We start from the raw sequence: 19,964 nt of genomic DNA, 5'->3' as shown, positions 1-19,964 counted from the left end.
CGAAGGCTCAAATCACTCAAAGCACATTTTGCATGGTATATCACAATCATTAACTCTGGGGGGGACAGATGCTGTGATGCTACAGACAGCTGTAGCATCACATTGAAGAAAAGCTACAAAAGCATACTGCAGTTAAGGGAATATGCAAATTGAAATGCATCTGTTCAAGAGGCTATGCCATTGTGTATTACATATTTTTATTTATTTTATGTTTATCTTTTATTTCCATAGTCTATTGTTTTGAAACAGTTGTGGGAATTACTCAGGAACATGCTGTGGTCTTTGGGAGACGTATGAGGCCCCTCGACTGTATATATTGTATATGAAGAGCATTAAAGAGTTCTCCCATGCCGCTCGCAGACCGATGCAGGTGAAATGGAGCACAAAACAGCCAGTGCTGCAAATAATTGAGCAAAACACCAAGTGAAGATCTATGCGATTATAGTAACTATAAAGCTGTGTGAAACTGTGACAGCGCACATTAGACAATGGCGGGCTAACACTGCCTCCATAAATATGAATAATGGGAAAAAAATTGGGACACATGGTTGGTGCAGTGGTTAGCAATCTTGGCTTTGCAGCAAGAAGACCCAGGTCCGCACCCCGGTATGAACAAGGGCCTTTCTGAGTTTGCGCCACTGGACCATCAATGGGTTGGTCTCCCCAACAATGCATTTAGCAATGGATTTTAGTGCATTGGCATCTTGATGTGTTTTGAATGCACAAGGACTTCTGTTTAAATCTTTTCCACTGAGCCTCCCAAATTTCTTCTTTGTATAGACATTGATCTTATGTGCTGAGCAGCTTGGCTCGACAGATCTGTTACTGCGCAGACGTTCTCCCCTCATGTGAATCCTCATTATCACTTCTGTCGCTGGCAGGATTCACGTGACCCTAATTTTGTTTTCCAAATTAACTTAAAAGTCACATGAAGGGCAAGCTCGTGAGGGAGATTCATACGTGGGAGAGAGAGAGAGAGCGCTTGTTGGAAGGAGAGAGCTAATGTGCTTGGCTTTGTTTCGGGAATGCAACGCCCTTTAAAGTTTGTGCTGAGCTGTTTTTTTTTTCTGAGCAAGATAAAAATGAATTTGATGGAGCAGGCTGAGGGTCGAGGAAATGGTAAAAAACAGACTTGTTAAGTTCTACTTGATAATTCTGTTTATTCAATACCCAGAATATGGTTAAGGTTATAAATTCCGCTTCTGTTCCAGGTATAGTAGTAGTATCCAGTATTAGATTATACTGCTGCGGGGTTCCCTGATGCAGGGGTTGGCAGCAGTCGGCCAGTCTTCACACATTGCTTCCAAGCGGCTCTGTCCAGCGGGTCCACGTTGGTGAGGCCGCACTCTTTAATGTCCTTCTTTACGCACTCAATCCAAGATTTCTTTGTTCTACCACGACCTCTGTTGCCCGGTAACTGCAGTTTTGTGATAGTGTTGATGCAGCCACTAGCTCTTTCCACGTGTCCGGTACCACCGGAGACGACGTGACCGCAGCACTGAGGAGATGTCTGCAACACCTAGTTTAGAAAGTAGACTAGCAGATGGTGCCTCATCCTGTGGTTTGGCACCACAGATCCACCTGATCATGGCCTCGGTCATTTTGGCGCAGTCGCTGCAGATCAGGGGCAGTAGGGGCCCAAGTAATTCTGATCTAATTCTGACACTCCAGCACCTGTGCCTTCCCGCCCAGCCTTTAATCATCGTCTTTTAGTTAGTTTCTTGCTTTTAAATGGCTTTAGTTTCTTTCCAAATGTTTTCATTATACACTTTTCTAGAAGTTGTTCATGCAAAACAGACAGGGTGGTGTGTGTATGTGTGTGTGTGTATTCATTACTGGTGTGTAAAAAGGATGGGTTAAATGCAGAGGTCAAATACACTATCACTAATTGGCGTGTGTGTGCAAATAAAACTAACTTTAATTATTAATTTCCCAACAACAGTTGGGGATAGAAAGTAAGTTCTGCTGTGAGCAGCACCAAAGCATTATCACATGAAGACAGGGGGCAGCAATAATGAGCTGTAAAAGCATCCACTATTGACGTGCGCTAGAAAAAGGAACAGAGAGAGAGAGAACGTTAACTAACCTTGGCTGTAGCTTTCTGTTTTGCTTACCTCTTTTGGGAACCATCTATATTTTAACACATCTCTCCTGCAGACCGTTATTTTTTACCTTTCCTCTGGTCGAAAAAACATTTTCGAGAGGAGTAGCGAGGCTTTATAGGTTTGGCAACATCCGTAATTTCTGAGCCATCGCTGCAATAACGTTGTGCTTGAGTAACTTTCCTGGCAACCTTAGTGTCGAAGAGCCATGAGCTGTGTAATTGGGTAGGTGGCAATGGGCGGAGTAACGGACCAAAACAACAAACCAAAACATAAACAAAGTTTGTGTGCCACAAAAGAAAAATGGAATTGTCAATATACTGACTTCACCTTTAACAGTGAAGCCAGTATTTCTATGTAACATGTTTCCTCAATTTCAGATGACTTAATATACTTAATTTATTACATATAGCCCCTTGAAGACATATTTGGGTTTTCCTCAGTAAATTGAATCAGGATACTACTGTCACTTCCTCCCTGTTTTCATCGCCCCCATGGCTTTGGCATTCATGTCAGCCTGTAACTGACAACTGAGTTCCTGTTGCACACAGTATGCCTTGCTCTGGCACAATGTGCACCTGTGTGTCCCTCTCCACACTTCTCCCCTTTTCTCCCTCTCCTCGGCTCCCCAGAGAACAGAATCACTTGTTCGGCACAGGTAGGCAGAATCGTGATGGGAATGCATGATTGGCAGGAGTGGAGGAGGAGGAGGACTGGAAGAGGAGACTCACAAGAAAGACAACAGTGGAGAGAGAGAGAGTGTCAGAGAAAGTGTAGAAGACAGCTGGCGACTTCAAAGGTTTCTCTGACCTTGCTGAGCGTTTCTGAAGGAAGGAAATCAATAGGTAATGGAGTTGAGGAGTAAGCATGAAGGGCAAGGGTTGTTTCAGGCTGGAGGGCTTGGGGATCAAAAGAATGATTCAGTACATTTCACTGTCCAAGCCCTGCACAGTAGTTACACTACACATTGACCTTCTGTGTGCAGAAAGAGGCACATTTTAGAGGCACCTTCATTTCAAGAGCAAAACACTGACATTCTACAGAGTTTTCACATTTACATGCTAAACGAGGAAAAGCAAAATGTGGCTTGTACACGTCGCAGCAGATGCACATGCAAAATATCTTCCAATAAAAGGTGAAGGAAGCAGAGGCACATATAGAACAGGCAGTGAGAATGTCTGCCTGCTGCAAAATTCATTCATTCACTCAACACTGAAATTGTTTGACTTGACAGTGTCCAACATTACATGGTAAAATTCGGGCTGGGCGATATAGTTGGAAAGCATATCACAATATAAATAGTTCATACTGATAGATAGTGATAATTATTGATTATGTCCTTGGCTTTGTGATATGCCACTCAGTTAAGTCTTTGTAACTTTTAAACTTCAAACAAGCCAGTCTGTGTATCTCCACATGTAACAGCAGAGGATGTTGATGGCCGCGTCGTACATCGCGAATAAGTTTGTTGTATTTCCACTCTTGGTGGGTAGGGTCCTCCTGCATAATATGCAGACGACATTGGTCTGACTGTGGTCGGGCTTAAAGTAATCTGCCGTACTGGCGAGGTGGTGTGTCCTTTTTTATTAACAATCTCTTCGCTTTCAGCACTCATTTTCACCTCATCACTCAGCGCTCACATGCTGTTGTTGTGAGTGAGACACGAGGAAGAGGATGGCACAACCAAACCATCATTGTTTTATTATTGGCTGTTTGACTGCCATTCCAGAGGCTCTGGCCACTCTACAGGTTGCATGTATGGTCGCTACTTGGTTACGAGGGAGGGACTGAGTTTGTTCATGCAACCAAACCTGCTTCGTCTATTTTTCTAGGGCTTTTCTGTTTGTTTTTAAAGCGGAACTAGACCGGAAGTTCCTATTATCGCTGTTTTTTTTGGTGAGTATCTGCGTCATTACCTTGTTTATGAAGCCTGACGGTTTGAAACAAACAGTTCAGCCATTGCTGAGAACGTTGTGTTTTATTGTAATCTCGGGGCTCAACGAGATCACTGAAAATCCCGTAAACGTTACGTAAGCAGCGGTTCTCCTGAACAACCGATTGTCCTGCTCCGGACGGTAGTCCGGGCACATCCGGTTGCGTACATATAACCGCAGAAGAAGAATAACTTCCGTTGTGGAGGTGTTTCACGAGCAACAGTGTCTTCTGACTCTGGGTCTGACTCTGGTTTAAAGTCATAAAGGGACTGCGGCGGGGAGTCGTGACAAAGCTATTTTTAAACACTGTTAAAACAATGTTTTGATAATGAGTAGCAATGCATCCACCGCTCCAGAGAGGGAGCTGCACTTCTGAGAGCTTACGTGATAGATTACGTCACTTCCAGATACCTGGCCAATCACAACACAGGTGGGAAGGCTCTACGCTGGCTGGCCAATCACAACACACTCTGTCTTCTCGGGCGAGATTTATGGCTAAAAATAGCGCGACTGACAAGCGCTTCGAAAAGGACAGATTTCAATCGGCTCGTTTACATCAACTAGGAGGATTTTGACCATAAAAACAACTTAATATATGTAAGTAGACCTCCATAACTCACATATATGTGCAACAGGACCACTCTATGTGACCTTTAACGAAGTTGAGTGACTTTATCGAACGTCCTATCGAACATTTGTTCTGTTGATATGTTGATAAGTGTCTACCGCGATATATGTTGTTATCGTATTATCACCCAGCCCTAAGTAAAATGACAAGAAAACATTTCTTATTCCTCTGATGATTTGAAAGAAAGTGTTTGGCTAATTTGTGAAGATTGATGGAACAAGGACAGCAACTGTCACAGAAGACAAAACTGGACGAGAAAAAGACTGGCGAACTGTCCAGGGTGTACCCCGCCTATCACCCTATGTCAGCTGAGATAGGCACAGTACCCTCGTGACACTCCGGTGGAGGATAGATCAGTAGATGATGGATGGATGGATGGATGGATGGATGGTGGAACAAGGACGGCAACCAATACAAAAGAGAAAACTAGATGAGCAATAGACTGGCGAACTGACCAGGGTGTACCCCACCAATCACACTATGTCAGCTGAGATAGGCACAGCACCCCCGCAACCCTCCTGTGGAGGATAAAGCAGTAGATAATGGATGGCTGGATGGATGGCTAGACGAGAGAAAGACAGCAAGAGGCAGGAAGAGACGACAAGACTGTAAGTAACCACCTAATCAGCATTTGATCCAAGTTCCTTGGTATCAATTACACCAGCTTATTGATCAGCCAACCACTAGGAATATTATATGCATCAAACTAAGTCCAATTAAACCTTCTTCTGCTTTACTTAGTGTTCTTATTACAAATCCCAAGCCTCTCAGTTTTTCGTTTTTATTTAATTCTTCTGTTTGTTTTCCTCTGTCAACAGTTTTTTGAGCTCGGCCAACATAACACAGACAAATCGAGACAAGCTCCAGTCTAATACCAAGAGACTCCTCTATTCCCACCTGCATTTTCCTCCACAGTGCATCTGTGAGCAGCAAAGGGCTCTTTATGTTATATTCAGTGCATTTGGTCATTGCTCTTATCATATAAACACACACTCCTAATCACAGCAACCCCTTCCTTTGCCCCCCGTCGGTTTGCTAAAGAGCTGGCAGTGTCTGGGCCTCGATATGTAAATCCTAACTAATCTGTCTCAAGAGTCTTTTTAACTTACTTCCACCACTGCCGTCAATCCAAACTGTGCTGAAGATAAGCTTTTTTTTTTAAACTTTATATCTTACAGGCACTTTGTGGAGGTCAGTGCACAATAACAAACAGAAAAAAAAAACACTATTGATGTTGCTCCAGGTTTTTGGCAGTGTGTTATGACTGCAGAAATTGATAATGTGATAATAACCCTAACCCTCAAGTGCAATGAAATTAATTCATTTTGCTCCTAATTGTTTTGATGTGCTAACAGGATCAATACATGTAGCACAAGGTAAATAGCTACCAAATAGCTACATCCCTCAGTCTAATAAAGTATTAACAGACTTTTAAAATAACACATCAGCCCTTGTGTGATCTTCCAACTGTCTGTCTGTCCTGTGGCATCTACAGTGATTGAATAAGACAGGCCTTGAGTAGAGTGAGAGCTACTGTTGGGCTGTATTTCCACATGCACATGCACAAATAGATCTGATGTTACAATAAATCTTATCATCAAATTTGCTTAATGGTGAAAATATCAAAGCACAAGTCATCACATTTTGTACATATATATATATATAGAAAATGTGTCTGCGAAGTGCCATGTCATTTAAATATTAAACAACTTAGAGAGTAATGACACACTGTTTTAGAAATACCATACAGAGCAGTGAATGGGGAAATGAGAAGTCCTTCTTGTGTAGTTGATGTTCTTATTAGTTGCAACAACCAAAGCCAAAATAGGTTTGTTGTGGGGCCATCACAGAGGAATGTAGATAATCTGTTGGTTGCTCAATGAGCAAACTCTCACTATGTTGGCTGTAAGAAAAACAATCAAGTCCATCACGGACGCTACGGAAAGTGGTAAAAAAGTACCACACCTGGGCTAATGCTTCTGGGACACAAGCCAGGGCCTGATCAACTCTTGTTGGGTCACCTTAGGGAGGGTCTCTGATAGTGAAAGACCCAAAATACTTAATACAAAGGAATATAACTGATGATGTTGTTGCAGGCAGCACATCCTTGGATGTGTCTTCCAATGTGTTTATTGTTCTTTAAGATCCCCTGGTCCTGCTAATGGACCTTCCAACTTAGAGGTCCAATGTGGAAGAATTATGGTTATTCTTATTATCACACTCCAGACTCTTCCGCTCTCTGCCATTCAGTGGCCAGCAGTCTGTCGACATCACAGAGCAGGTACCAAAGAAAGAGCTGCATAATGGAAAAGCTCAATTATTGCATTCTAATGGCGAGACTGCAGAGTGTGACAACGCTGGACTCCTCTACTCATCGCTCCCTTTTCCAAGTGTGTCAGTGAACTATGGTGGCCTTCACAAATCTGGATGTATGTATTCACAAAAATATTCTCTTTTTAAAACCAGGTTCTTACCTTAAGTACATACAAAAGCCTTATTGTAAAATTATGAAAGCCAAATCATTTCGATTTTAAGCAGCATTTTGGTGATATATTCAATTAGTAATCCCTCCTAAATGTTGTTCTTTGAACTGTGCTTCTCTGTGTCTGTAGTCCCTGAAAGGCATTTCTCTCCCTCCCACTTTGATTCCTTACTTCCTGTTTCATACATGATGTCCACTCACCCTTTCACCCATACTAAGTGTCTGTCCTTTCCCTTTTGCTCATGCCCTGCCCAGACAAGGGCGAAGAGGATAATCCTGGCTCTAAGGCCCAGTATGTGCAGTCAGCTCTCTCCTATTCTACTCTGTCAGTATCCATTTTGTCCATATACTCTCCCAGGCTGTTGTTATATACACCAAAAAGCAAGATGGTATTTTTTACCTTTTTGAGTGAGGAATTAGTCATCGGCCTTTCTCTGAATAATTTCTTTTAAGACCCTTACAGCTGTCAACCCAATAAAATAGATGGAGCTATTGCATGAAATGGAATATGAAAAAAAACAAAAAACTTTTTCATTAAATATTCAGTTTAATTCATGTGGAGTGAATCAGAGGTTACACTCCATGAAAAATTTAACTTGATAAAGGGGATATGAAGAGGGTTCTGAGCTCACACCGCAGGGCAGTAATACAATAAGCTGCATCTTAAATGCAGCAGGACTGAAGCTGGAGGTGTTGCCTCTCTTCTCTTGGCCCAGACAGTTATTTAAGAGCCAGCAAAACATATTTACATGACTTAAGATGGTCCTTGTGCAAGAGGCGACCAAACCAAGTCCAAAAACCTAGGGTGAGTAAATATTCCCTGACCAATCCAGATACAAATCCTTGACTATGAGGTGTAGTAGGGTGGAAATACAGTGGCCCTGAAGTGCAAATCAGCGACACAAATAGGAAAACACGACATTAACTCAAACACCACAGCATTAACTAAAACACAATGACATTAACTAAATCACTACGACATTAACTAAACCACAACATTAGTTTAAACACAACAACGTGCAACTGCAATGGAAATGGTAGGTTCAGTACATGCTGTCAAACAAGGATTTCACTGACTGAACTTTAAACCAGAAGTAAAGCGGTGGTTTCAGTGAAATTAGTTTCAGGTTGGATAGACCAGAAACTGTAGTCATTTGCAGGCTTTGCATCTTTGAGTAAAACATCTGGAGGTCACAAGATAGAATCTATGTTTATGTTATCCATCAATAGCGCGTCTGTAATTATCGCAAGCTCCAGTATTAAGATGAAACGTTTATTGTCATTAATCACAACAAACTCCAAGATTTAATCAAAATGATAACCAATTCAAGACAGAGTTGCATACTTTGGTTCTGAAGACACGGACACATTTAGCAAGTTGAAAAGAGAGAGTGGGGTCTACTCCTGAGGTCATGCAACAGCTTGTAAAAAATGAATACCTGCTATAAAGTGCCATCCTAAGAGCCTCTTTTTTTGCTTTTTATTGTGTTTCTATCTTGTGTTCAAGCTTTAAAAAATGTATAGAGATTTAAAAGTAAATAAACAATTTTTATGTGTCACAAAGGAATTTGCACACTTTTTTGTTTTTCTTTCACATTTCGCTACATTTTTTTTTCCAAAAACAAAACTGTCAGTCATGACAGAGGATAATGTTGCCACGAATGGCCTTTACCGTATACTCTGAATACAGTATGTGCTCCTCAGACTGAGCCACCCACAGTGGCACAAATAGCAAAGCATTATGGGGGATCATAATGCTCCAAATACAGTTGTCTTCTTGTGAAAATGCATGACAAAAATGTACAAAGGACACACGGCAATAGAAGTAAGAGAAAATGTATGCTCCTTTGTACATATCATGTGATTTCATGTGTATGCATGCAACGCATTAGCGATGTCTAACATATTTAAAGAAAGGGAATCAAGGAGAAAAGCTATAAAAACTGAAGGCCAGAGATATTTAAAATGAATAAGTAATGAAAGAAGTGGTCAAAAGTTTAACTGTGAATATCCAATTTAATGCTAAATTAAAGCATGTGCTCATATGACAGCAGAGAGGAAATTTAATATCCTGTAATGGTCAACGTCCTGCCTTAACAGTAATATATGTGATTGCGAGGGAGAGTGCACTTACTGTATGTCATCAGATATCCAGTGTGAATTCATACTTATTTATATTGAGGTCTGACAGCACTACTTCACAAAAATTAAAGCCATTCTCTCAGGAATCTGTCATTGAAACACACCACATGGTGTAACTGTCTGCATAAAGTATATAAAACCATGAGAGTGTGTGTATATTCTTAGAGGGAGTGACTAATCATGACAGTGCTGCAGTTTCAAAGTTTCAAGGCATTGTGTTCTTCTCGGATAATACACATTCTGACAGAACTCCTACTGGAGCCACCGTAATGAGCCCTCCTCTCCCTCCTTTCCTCCCCTGTCTCCCTCATTTCCCATCCTTTCTTCTGTTTCTCAATCCGTCCCTCCAAAGCCACTAATGGAGCCACAGGTTCATCTGGGGATTTCTGCGAGGCAGTCGCCGGGGATATCGACTGACAACTACCTATCTCTTTGAGGATAATAAGGCCCACTTCTGCCAGAACAGATAATGCAGACATCAACAACAAGCACATACAGTCCTCTGACCACTGGAGAGGCTGGTCGAGTGATGCTTTATGAAAACCTGCTTTGATCTAAAGCAGGCATGACGACAGTTTAAGGTCACAGAAATACCAGAATTTCACCAACCTAAGGATGTACTCTTATCATGTATGCAGTATTTCTATTACATTAATATCATATTTATCGAGTATTTAGTCTACTTTTTGTTTTTGTTGTTTTTTCTATTCATATTTATGTTATTACATTTTGCTGCTACACAGTGTGCTGCAATTAGAATTTCCCCTACTAGGTATCAATAAACATACATTACATAATCATTGTTTCTTATTTTAAAAGACTTACAGCAATGTCAATATTAAATGAAACAAATATAAAAATCAATCAAATTGTACTTTGTATATTATAGATATATTAACTATTTCCGATGGAAGTTTAAATTAAAGTGACCATGACAAAGTTTGGCTTATATACGTAGGTGTGTGTGTGTGTGTGTGTGTGTGTGTGTCTCATGGGACATTACTGTGCTTATTGGATGAGCTGCCAAGAAGACAAAAGAAGAACATTGGGAGAGGAAACCCAATGGTGACAAGTGACAGAACGGTTTTTTGTTTTTTGGGGGGGGTAGAAAAAACTGCGGAATAAAAAATCTCTGCATTTATTTCGTAATTGAAAACAAGCCTCTGTGGAGCAAATTAAAACCAAGAAGCTCAAAACCATCAGATTATAAGAAGAGGGAGGAATCTAATGGGTTTAAAATGGGCGTGCATGACATTTAGAGAGCCATATATCAGCAGATTGGGGGTTTCCATATAGCGATGCCGCGCCTCAGAGTCAATGTTCATCAGCAATCCCAGAGCTCTGGCTAAGACAAAAAGAGGTGAAGGAGGAGCAGAAGACCAAAAACATCAAACCCTACTAACAGTGAGGATCAAATCTGAACTGTTGCTGTAGCTGCTCAGCAGAATTATGCATGAGCTTCTATTCCTGCGCACAGAAGTAATCGGCCTTTGCTTTGATGGTATTAAGTTTCGCCCCGGTGCTAAACTGAGGCCAAAGGGTTTTTTAGCAAGAAGGAGAAGAAGAAGAAGAGAGGTGCCCGCTGCGAGGAAGAGGGAACTGAGGATCGAGGAGGGCGGTTCATTTAAGCTGGCAGAGAATCGGGTTTAAATGGCCCTTGTGGCTGCATGGATATGGAAAAAGAGGAACAACTTTGACTGCAATACAGAGAGACAACTTCAGCGGAAGCTGAAGAGACATGGCTAAATTGACGACACAGGATACAATGCTTCAAGGCACAGCTAAACACTTCAAATAGGTTTGACAATGGAATCAAAACTGGACTTACGACAGCCCTCCTCGTCACTCCTGTCAAAGCAGTCGGGCAATCCGTCACACTGCCACCCACCAGGTACACACTTCCCATCGCCACACATGAAGTTTCCAGGGATGTTGCACTCTGTGGTGAAGTTATTCCCTGGAAGCAGCTGGCTCTCTGATTGATAAACAGGGAGAAGACAAAGAGGAGGAGTGGAGGATAATAAGAAAGAGAACAGACGATTACATTTTCTAACTCCATAAAGAAATCAGACAGGTAGAGATGGATTTTGCATTACAACGATATTCGTCAACACAGTCAAAATACTTTCATTATCTCCCTCCGATGATGTATTCAAAAGCTGTATCAGTTTGCAGGTAAATAAACAGCGGACGAGCCTATGAATATAAAAGCAGCCTTTGGTCTTTTTGGACAGGATTGTGGGCATATGTGTCACTGTAACACTGTATATGCATCATAATAGGGAAGATAAACAATAGAAAAATGAACACTCACATGCACAAGTGTCTATATTCACAGGTTGTCACGGACACATAACACACACACACACACACAGGCACACACACTTGTCTCTCTATACCAGGGGTCTGCAACCTGCGGCTCTAGAGCCTCATGTGGCTCTTCAGCCACTCTGCAGTGGCTCCTTATAGCTATTGTTTTTCCACTTTTTGTCAAGATAAAGGGATAAATAAAAGTGTTTGATATTTTTTGTATGTCACATCCAATTGAAAAACCTCCCCTGAAAGCCATTAAAGTAATGTGTACATGAAGGTAGTTCTGTCCTGTGTTTAGATCGACGTACGCCAGGCAGGTTTTCTCAGACATACATATTTCATGTAAAAGTCGTTTTTCTATACTTTCGGGGTTGGATATCAACTTTACATGTGATATTATCTCCAGTTTATAGAACAAATAGTTTTTTTGCGGCTCCAGATTCATATCATTTGGGTGCAGAGGGGACAAAAATGGCTCTCTTCATTCTAAAGGTTGCAGACCCCTGCTCTATACTGTACTGTAGTTGTGGTAACTCAAATAAAATTGGTCAAAGAGAATGTGTATGTCCATACACTGCTTTTCAGCAAATATTGGATGTTGGTACACAGAGATAAGCAGTAGGTGGTGCAACAAATGTAAAGTCCAGGTCACCACAGAAGAAGAAGGAGAAGAAGGTGCAACGATCACCAGTTGCTGCTGATCTGGTGAGTTGGTCTTGTTTTGTTGCTGCTTACCATCAATGATTTTAGTAATTGTAGTATTTCTTATAAAAACAATTTCAAAGTCAGCACAGTAAGTCACCGGACAAGTTCCGAAAGTGTCAAGCAACCCCCGTTTGACAGATATGTGATTATTCGACAATCGCACAGACGCCCTCTTGCATTTCCTGTCCAACCAAAGTTGACACACTGGCGTCTTCTTTTAACAAATTACAGTACTCAGTGTGTATTTGACTACCATGTGGTCGCATTTCTACTGATGAATCTTGCATTTATTGTCAAAATGTCAGCACTGTACACAATTTAGTAAGTCATCTGCCAGGTTTCAAGCCTGTCAAGCCAACCATTGAACAGTTATGCAATTAACAGTTGGACAGACTATAATCATGACCTTGATAGTTTTTAAACCAAAATGTAGGGTGTCGGACGCATGTCAAAAGTTACGGCACTAAGCTCGCAAGTGAAGTCTGCTCGCGAAGTTAAAATCCGCTCGCTCGTGTCGACCAGACTTTTGACAGTTTGGGGTGTAGACAAAGGATGAGGACACCTCGTATGATTGGTCACAGATTTGTTGTTTCTCACTTGCAGCTGTCTGACTCTGAACTGCTTGCAGTTGTTTAATATACGCATGTGATGTAAATATATGCGCACATGCAGTACTATTATTTGCTCGTGAGCACGTTTTTACTGCTCTCGCAACTCTTGACATAAATCTGACGCCATTAAAACATGTCTTCACAACCAAACAGACACAGACACACACACATACAACTTAATGGGCCAGAGTATGAAAACATGGGCTATTAGCTGAGTTTTGACACAAACCATTGGGCATTAGGACGCAGGATTTACCTGCTCCTAAGAAAAGTGATGGTTTTACCCAAGCTCCAGTAAGTGACAAGCACACACTAGGGGTGGGTGAAAATATCGATTTGGGGATAAATCGTCTCCCTTCCTAGTGCAATAAAATAATCAATACGCCAGGGCAAATATCAATAATTTATTTAACAAATTAAGGTGCTATAAAGTAAACAGTCCCTGCCAGTTTCACTCACCAGACAAGAAAGATACAATATCAGGTACAAAGACATGAAACATCCAACAACTGTTCCTTCTGTTTCTCCACTTTTTCAAGATGAATCCAATGAATAAATTGCCTTTGTGCTTCAGACAGAGGAATTGTTTTCTATACTAAACGATTACAGAGACACTTTAACAAGGACCGGATGCATTCATTAGTGAATGATCAATTTTTGTACAAGTGGAAAGCGTTGACCCTTGAATGCTTTCAATCACCAGAGATCACGGACTGTTACTTTAGCACTGAATGTTACTTTAAAATAGTAGTTAGTTACAGTTACTTCTCAAAAAAGTAACTTTATTAGTTATTGAGTTACAAATTATAAAAGTAACTAGTCACTAGAGAAATAAACTATTACTAAGCACATTTGAAATGACTTTGGACCGCCTCTTTAACAGAAATTAAAATTAATGTGCATGTTCAATTATTTATGATTAAACTGTATAATGCAATGGATAGTTAATACAATAAACTACTAACAGAAACAGTGTACACAATTCTAAACTATTCTAATATTCTGGCTACCAGTTTGTTAAACTCGGTCTGAGACAAAACGTGTGTGGAACCAAGAAATATTAGCTTTAGTAGTTTTGATTGCGTGGCACTGTCTTCGTTTCCTTCGGTGTTTCACTTCGTAAAAGTGTGTGACGCTGAAAGATGTTTCATGAGGTCAGAATTGCTTGACATCGACGTGGAGAAGCACTTTTGTTCAGGGCAAAATTTATAGAAGACATCCTTCTCCTGCAAACCTTAACTGTGTTTTCCAGCACTATATATAACAGATCATTCACGCCAAATGAGCTGCTGCTCTAACACACAAGGGTAAAGTTCACATTAAATCCAAATGATGTTGACAATTCACCATAACAAACAAGCGCAGAAATGTCCATTCACATTCTCAAACAGCAAAAATTGGAGCAGGAAATGACTTCGAAGTGCTGGTTGTTTGAGAGGCATCAGGTTAATTGGAGAGTTGCTTTGAGACCTTGTGCGAGAAAGTGAAAAAGGACAGAGGACTCGTGTGTGTGTGTGTGTGTGTGTGTTGTGTGTGCGTGTGTTTGACAGACAGCTTATCTTTTCCCATGAGCCCTTAATACTGCCAAACCTCCCTTTACAACACTTCTCACATCCAGACCCTCTTTTGGCAGGCTCCCCACAACTCATCCCAATGCCCTTGTCATTCCATCAATACGGTAATAAGCCTTAATACTTTCAGTGGTTTACCATTCAGGTAAAAAGAAAAAAAAGTCTGCCTTATGACAACAGTAAATACAGCTCATTACAGGCTGCTCTTTCAGCTTGTTGCTGAAAGGTGCAACAAGTAAATAACATTTGTTGTTTCTTTTCCAAATAAAATTATAGAAAGGAGACGATTTTTCATAAATATTGTCTACATGTTCCGTTTGGACAGGTAACAGGATTTCTTCATCATCAGGCACGCAGATTAGTTAATGTATTGTCACCATTTAAGAGGTGTGACTGTTGTTAATCTTTGCAACCAAAACTCATTGGAATTGATGAAACTACAAAATAGGCTAGTGTAAAATCTGAGCCTTTTAGAGAGGGGATACAACTTATGGCGGGTGAGGAAATCTTGTTTGAAATAATGTGTATTCCTTCTATAAAATGTTTCGGTAGACTGCAAGTCCAGTCTGGTGAGTATCTTTATGGCTTTGTGTTGCGAAGTGCTGAATAAATGCTATATATTATATGATGATCACTGGAGGGGGAATTCAGAATACTTTCGAACAATATCTTAAGATAATCTATATATTGCAGTGGGGAAAAAGGGGGGCACAGAAACAAATATTGCTAGAATTAGAATTAACTATTTTTGTACCTTTTTTTGGCCTCTGCATTTAACCCATCCTTATTACACCACAGTGAACACACACAAGCTGGGCACTGGAGTACTGCCCACTGCTCCTGCACCGCGGAGCATTCGGGATTGGGTGCCTTGCTCCGGGGCACCTCCATTATGCATTATCCACAGCTGCACAACACCGGTGTCCACAACAGTGATCACACTGTGTGTGTGAGAAAGAAGTGGAGATAATAATGCAGGGATAACAGGGACGCCTATGTATGGTGTAAGGACAAGTGTTGCCCAATTACTCAGAGTAAATATCAATTTTACTACCCTTGTCTCTCACACCAGTCCTCTGATATCCTGGTTTTATTACAGTACACCATGGTTGTACCAAGGTTTTTTGCAACTTCTTTTCCAAATGAAAACATTTCAATAATCAAGGCATACTGTAAGAAGCTATCAAATGATTTTCCACACCATGGATCCTAACTTCGTCTCCGGTGTATCTCTGTTATGACCTAGCCTCTATGACTGCATACATTCAGACCCCTATTTTGACTCATTCATACGACCCCAGTATTAACTAGTTCAAGCAGGCCCACATCTGATGCAATCTGTTCAAACTGATGCAGTTGTCATTTTCCCCATCCAGCATCCACATCATTGCTGTAGAAAACATGTGAATCCTTTTGAATGCTCTTGGGCATAAAAGCAGTTAGAGGCAAGGATATTCTTTTGCAGGCTTTAGTAGACAGCACAGATAAGTGTGAAAGAGTGTGGAGCTCACCAGGTCTACCAGATGAGTTGTCTGCTGCCCCATTAGAGGTATTGCTGAGTGATGCATTGCTCTTTGCCATATCTGCCATTACAGCAGTCCTCTATAATGGCAAGTGCAACCTGGCTTTTAAAATAAAAGCGAGGCACCCCGCACCCCTGCATGTTACATTTGAAGCATCAGTTATCAAGACAAATAAGAAGTGCATCCATTTGGAACCATATAACTATTTTGGCAACCCTTTTAGACCGCTAAACTGTGGATTTAGATATAAATGTGAGTTTGACATTGCTTTTAATTAGCACTTACGTTTTCTGTTGTGGCTCAAATATGCACAGTGCTCCTCTCCTGGCTGAATTTAATTTGAAATAAGAAGGAACTTCCTGCATAAACACAAGTCTAATTTCCCAGTGGTCTGGAATAACAATAAAGCTACATTTCAAATATTCTTCCAATATTTTCAGTGCTGAGTCACAGGCAGCAAATGAGCATAACGGCTATGTGACAATGTTGTGGTATACATGAATACACAGGGGTGTCACTATTCTCCAAATTCTTGATTTGATTCAATTTTAAAACCACAATTCGATTAAATTCTCTGTCTCTATTTTTTTTTTGTGTAGGATCATTGGTTTTATGTCATGATAATTCATTACATTTTTTTAATTCCCACTTTCCCATGTCCATCACTTGTTATCAATGTACCACACTAAGCCTTATTGTCAAGTCGTGGAGCTCTGTGTCACTCTGAACGTCCAAGTATCTGTTGTTAAGGTCACATAATCTGCACTGACCTCCAATAACATTATCATGCATGGAAGGAAACACCTTGTAGTAAGATGTCACCTGCTCCATTATGTTAATTAAATGCTTAAATCAAATTTTGCTCCAAAAGGACGGGAGAGTTGCCTGTGTTGACGGTGTTGTTTTGGTAGCTACATCAACGTCCCGATGATGCATGTGGAGATGTCCTGTGCTTTGCTACACACTCATCACATAGCTTATACACCATGGTTTACACACCCGTGATTTCAGATAAGTGGGAGGGGGTTCAAGTTCGGCTGGTGTGTCGCCCAAATCAGCAGTTTCCATGGTTACTATTAGTTGGCAGCAGCTTTTGGATAAGCGGGAGGAGGTAACGTGTAGTCATGCTAGAATGGCTACAACCACTACACTGTTTTTCCCCCCACTGGCACGCCTGCAGGACGTCACACAGAGGTGTGGTTAAATCCTCGATTCCACATTTGCTTTGGAAGGTCGAGATCATGACGTCGTTTTGATCGATATTTGATTTACAATCGGAATCGTGACACCCCTTCAGTTTTCTGAATATGTCTAGTTTCAATAGCTGAATTACAGAACACAAGCACAGGGGAATCAAATGAGACAACAATTCCCATGATAACAAAATTGCTTTCCTATGTCATCAAAAAGCCACCCATACATGTTCTACTGCTTTAATCTCCACAGAAGGGAAGCTGTGCCAATCTCAGCTGGCATAGGGTGATAGGAGGGGTACACCCTGGAGACCCGTAGCAACAGACATTCATACTGTGTGTAAGCACTAAAAAAACGTGTCAAGCTCTTCTTTAGTGATGATACCAGGGCGAAGTTGTCTGGAAGGTGACTTTAAATGTACCTTGTGGAGTTTTTTGACCAGTGATGCATCAAATCTCTGCTGCTAATTTTAGCTCTGCCCCACTTCTCAGCAGCGTCTTGTTCGTGATGCATAAAGCAAACAACTTTTACCGAAGAAAGCAACGAAGGACGTACATAACACGCAGTTCAACATTTAGCCTTGGAAATGTTTTATGACAAAGGATTTTTGCTCAATGTTTTTGCTCGCCCTAATGGATTTACACGAAAAAAAAAAAAAGATTTATATGAAAACCCAAATGGGTACATTTATCCAAAACAGTTACATTAGACCTTGAGGAATGTCACAATTGCAGAAAATAAAACTATTGCAATTACAAACTATAGAAAGCCTCCACCAAATCCACTCTGTTTACCACAACAAATACAATCATTTCTTTCTAGGGCCGTTAACTACATTTCCAAATAATTTCATCAAAATCCACCCATTACTTTTTGAGCTATGCTGCTCATAAACAGTCAAACAAACATTCAAACAAAGCCAACAACATAACCTCCTTGGCGGACGTCATAAAATCCTGAAAGTAAACTATTGTTGTGTGTATGGAATGGAAATGAAATGAGTGTATCCACAATATCTTAAAAGGGTTGTGAATTATACAATACAATCTCTTTGACCACCATTGTCCATTTGAGGGAGCTGGAATCCAGTCAGTGCACAAATGGCAAGCTTCCAACTTTAATACTTGGGATTTTTTTTTATGGGTACACTTCATACATAAATGATTCTGGAAATGGCAGCCTTGAGTCTCACTGCACCCGATGCAATTCTCTGAATATGCAGCAAAGACAGGCCAAGCAAGCAGCCCGCGGTCCAGCCACCCACATCTGCCACTATCTCCCTGGTCTTGTGAATATTTTCATACCAAATGTCAGCATACCACCACAACACTGGGCAGCTAATTTGGCTATAAAATCTATATCACACAGTCGTAACAAGGGGCTACTGAAAATGTAATAAACTTGAAAGTATATATATCCCTTATAGGACCCCCTGGGGTGTTTTGGGACCTCTGGGTGTCCTGCAACACCCACTAGATAGTGGGGAAAAAATCTGATGGGAATAAAAGATGAAAAAAACAATAGATTGGTATGGAGGGGGGAAAAAAAGAAAATACTGACAGCTTACTAAAGAAAAGATGAGTAGATGAAGGGGGGAAAGAAAAGGGAAGGAAGATCAAGATACAGCCAGACCAGTGTTACATATCACATAGAGAAAAGGTTGAGGGGTAATAAAAAAGAAACAGAGAGGTGGATAGTAACATCATATTATTTTGTGCTCAGATTCTTTATTGCAGCTGCCCACAGCAGATTCTATTCCCTGTGCTCTGGTGAATGAAAGGTCAGTGATATGAAATCTATCTCAGATGGATATTGTCTTAGCCGCTGCTGCCCATCTTCCCCAGCAGGTTCAGGCATGTGACCAGCATTGATTAGCCTGCAGGTGAAAGGCTGAGCCTAAGATTAAAAACTGTACAAAAAAAAAAATTGATTGCTTGAGAAGCAAGAAGTTACACCGAGGCTACAGAGGAGGCGTCGCAGTATGAAATAATCCAACATTTTTTCCACAGCTGTCTGTTGACTTCAGCTGTTTGTCCTCGGTAACACCCCACGCTGGGTGAAGGAGTCTCGACTGAATTACGTGTAATTCTGTTTGAAGACGAAAAGGAGCAGGTCATGTCACGCTACAGCACAGTGAGTCAATACAAATATACGGACTTGTGTTGGAGTGTAAAGGAGAGGAGAATCGATTCAACCAAGCTTGGAATAAAAACTATCTTTCAGGTTCATGGTAGGGCTGGATGATATGGTATAAAAGGGTTTCTACACAGTGTTTCTCATCTCCTGCTATAGTCTCATTCGCCCTGCCATAAGGAATGTTTCCATCAGCCGGTGTATGCACATTTCTGATTTGTGAATAGACATTAACTAAAATGGATACTCAGAAAACAAAGGTTTTTAGACTTGAGGGAGGTGGAAAATTTGGTGTATTGATATGATGACGGGAATGGTGACAATAGTTGTGAATGAGTAGAATGGATTCAGCAAATAAAATAGGACATTACAAAATCAAAATGGCTGAAATGCACCGCACACTACTGGAAAAATAGCAGACACTGACAATACAGCAAAGAATAATGAATTGAAGCAGCAACAAAAGCCACCATACATTAAAAGTTATTGCCGATCACATTAAGTATTGGATCTTCATGCAGTAACATACTGTTTTTCCCACATCATACCTTTAATCCATGATTTGTATTTATTTCATTATGTTTATGATTTGATTCACCTTTACAACAACTACCAACTGCCAGCTA

At 40.8% G+C, this 19,964-nt stretch overlaps 1 protein-coding gene across 1 annotated transcript in view; it reads right to left on the bottom strand.

Moving 5' to 3' along the window:
* The window catches only part of ldlrad3 (low density lipoprotein receptor class A domain containing 3), an 84,652-nt gene that overhangs the window by 43,428 nt on the left and 21,260 nt on the right, over positions 1-19,964 (bottom strand). The window contains exon 2 of the mRNA XM_083893123.1: positions 11,117-11,263. Within this exon, the coding sequence (XP_083749249.1) occupies positions 11,117-11,263 (147 nt within the window). The remainder of the gene's footprint in view (positions 1-11,116; positions 11,264-19,964) is intronic.

This window comes from Microchirus variegatus (genome assembly GCF_963457635.1).
Source record: "Microchirus variegatus genome assembly, chromosome: 8".
Lineage (NCBI taxonomy): Eukaryota > Metazoa > Chordata > Actinopteri > Pleuronectiformes > Soleidae > Microchirus > Microchirus variegatus.
This window is presented reverse-complemented; position numbering and strand designations above follow the sequence as displayed.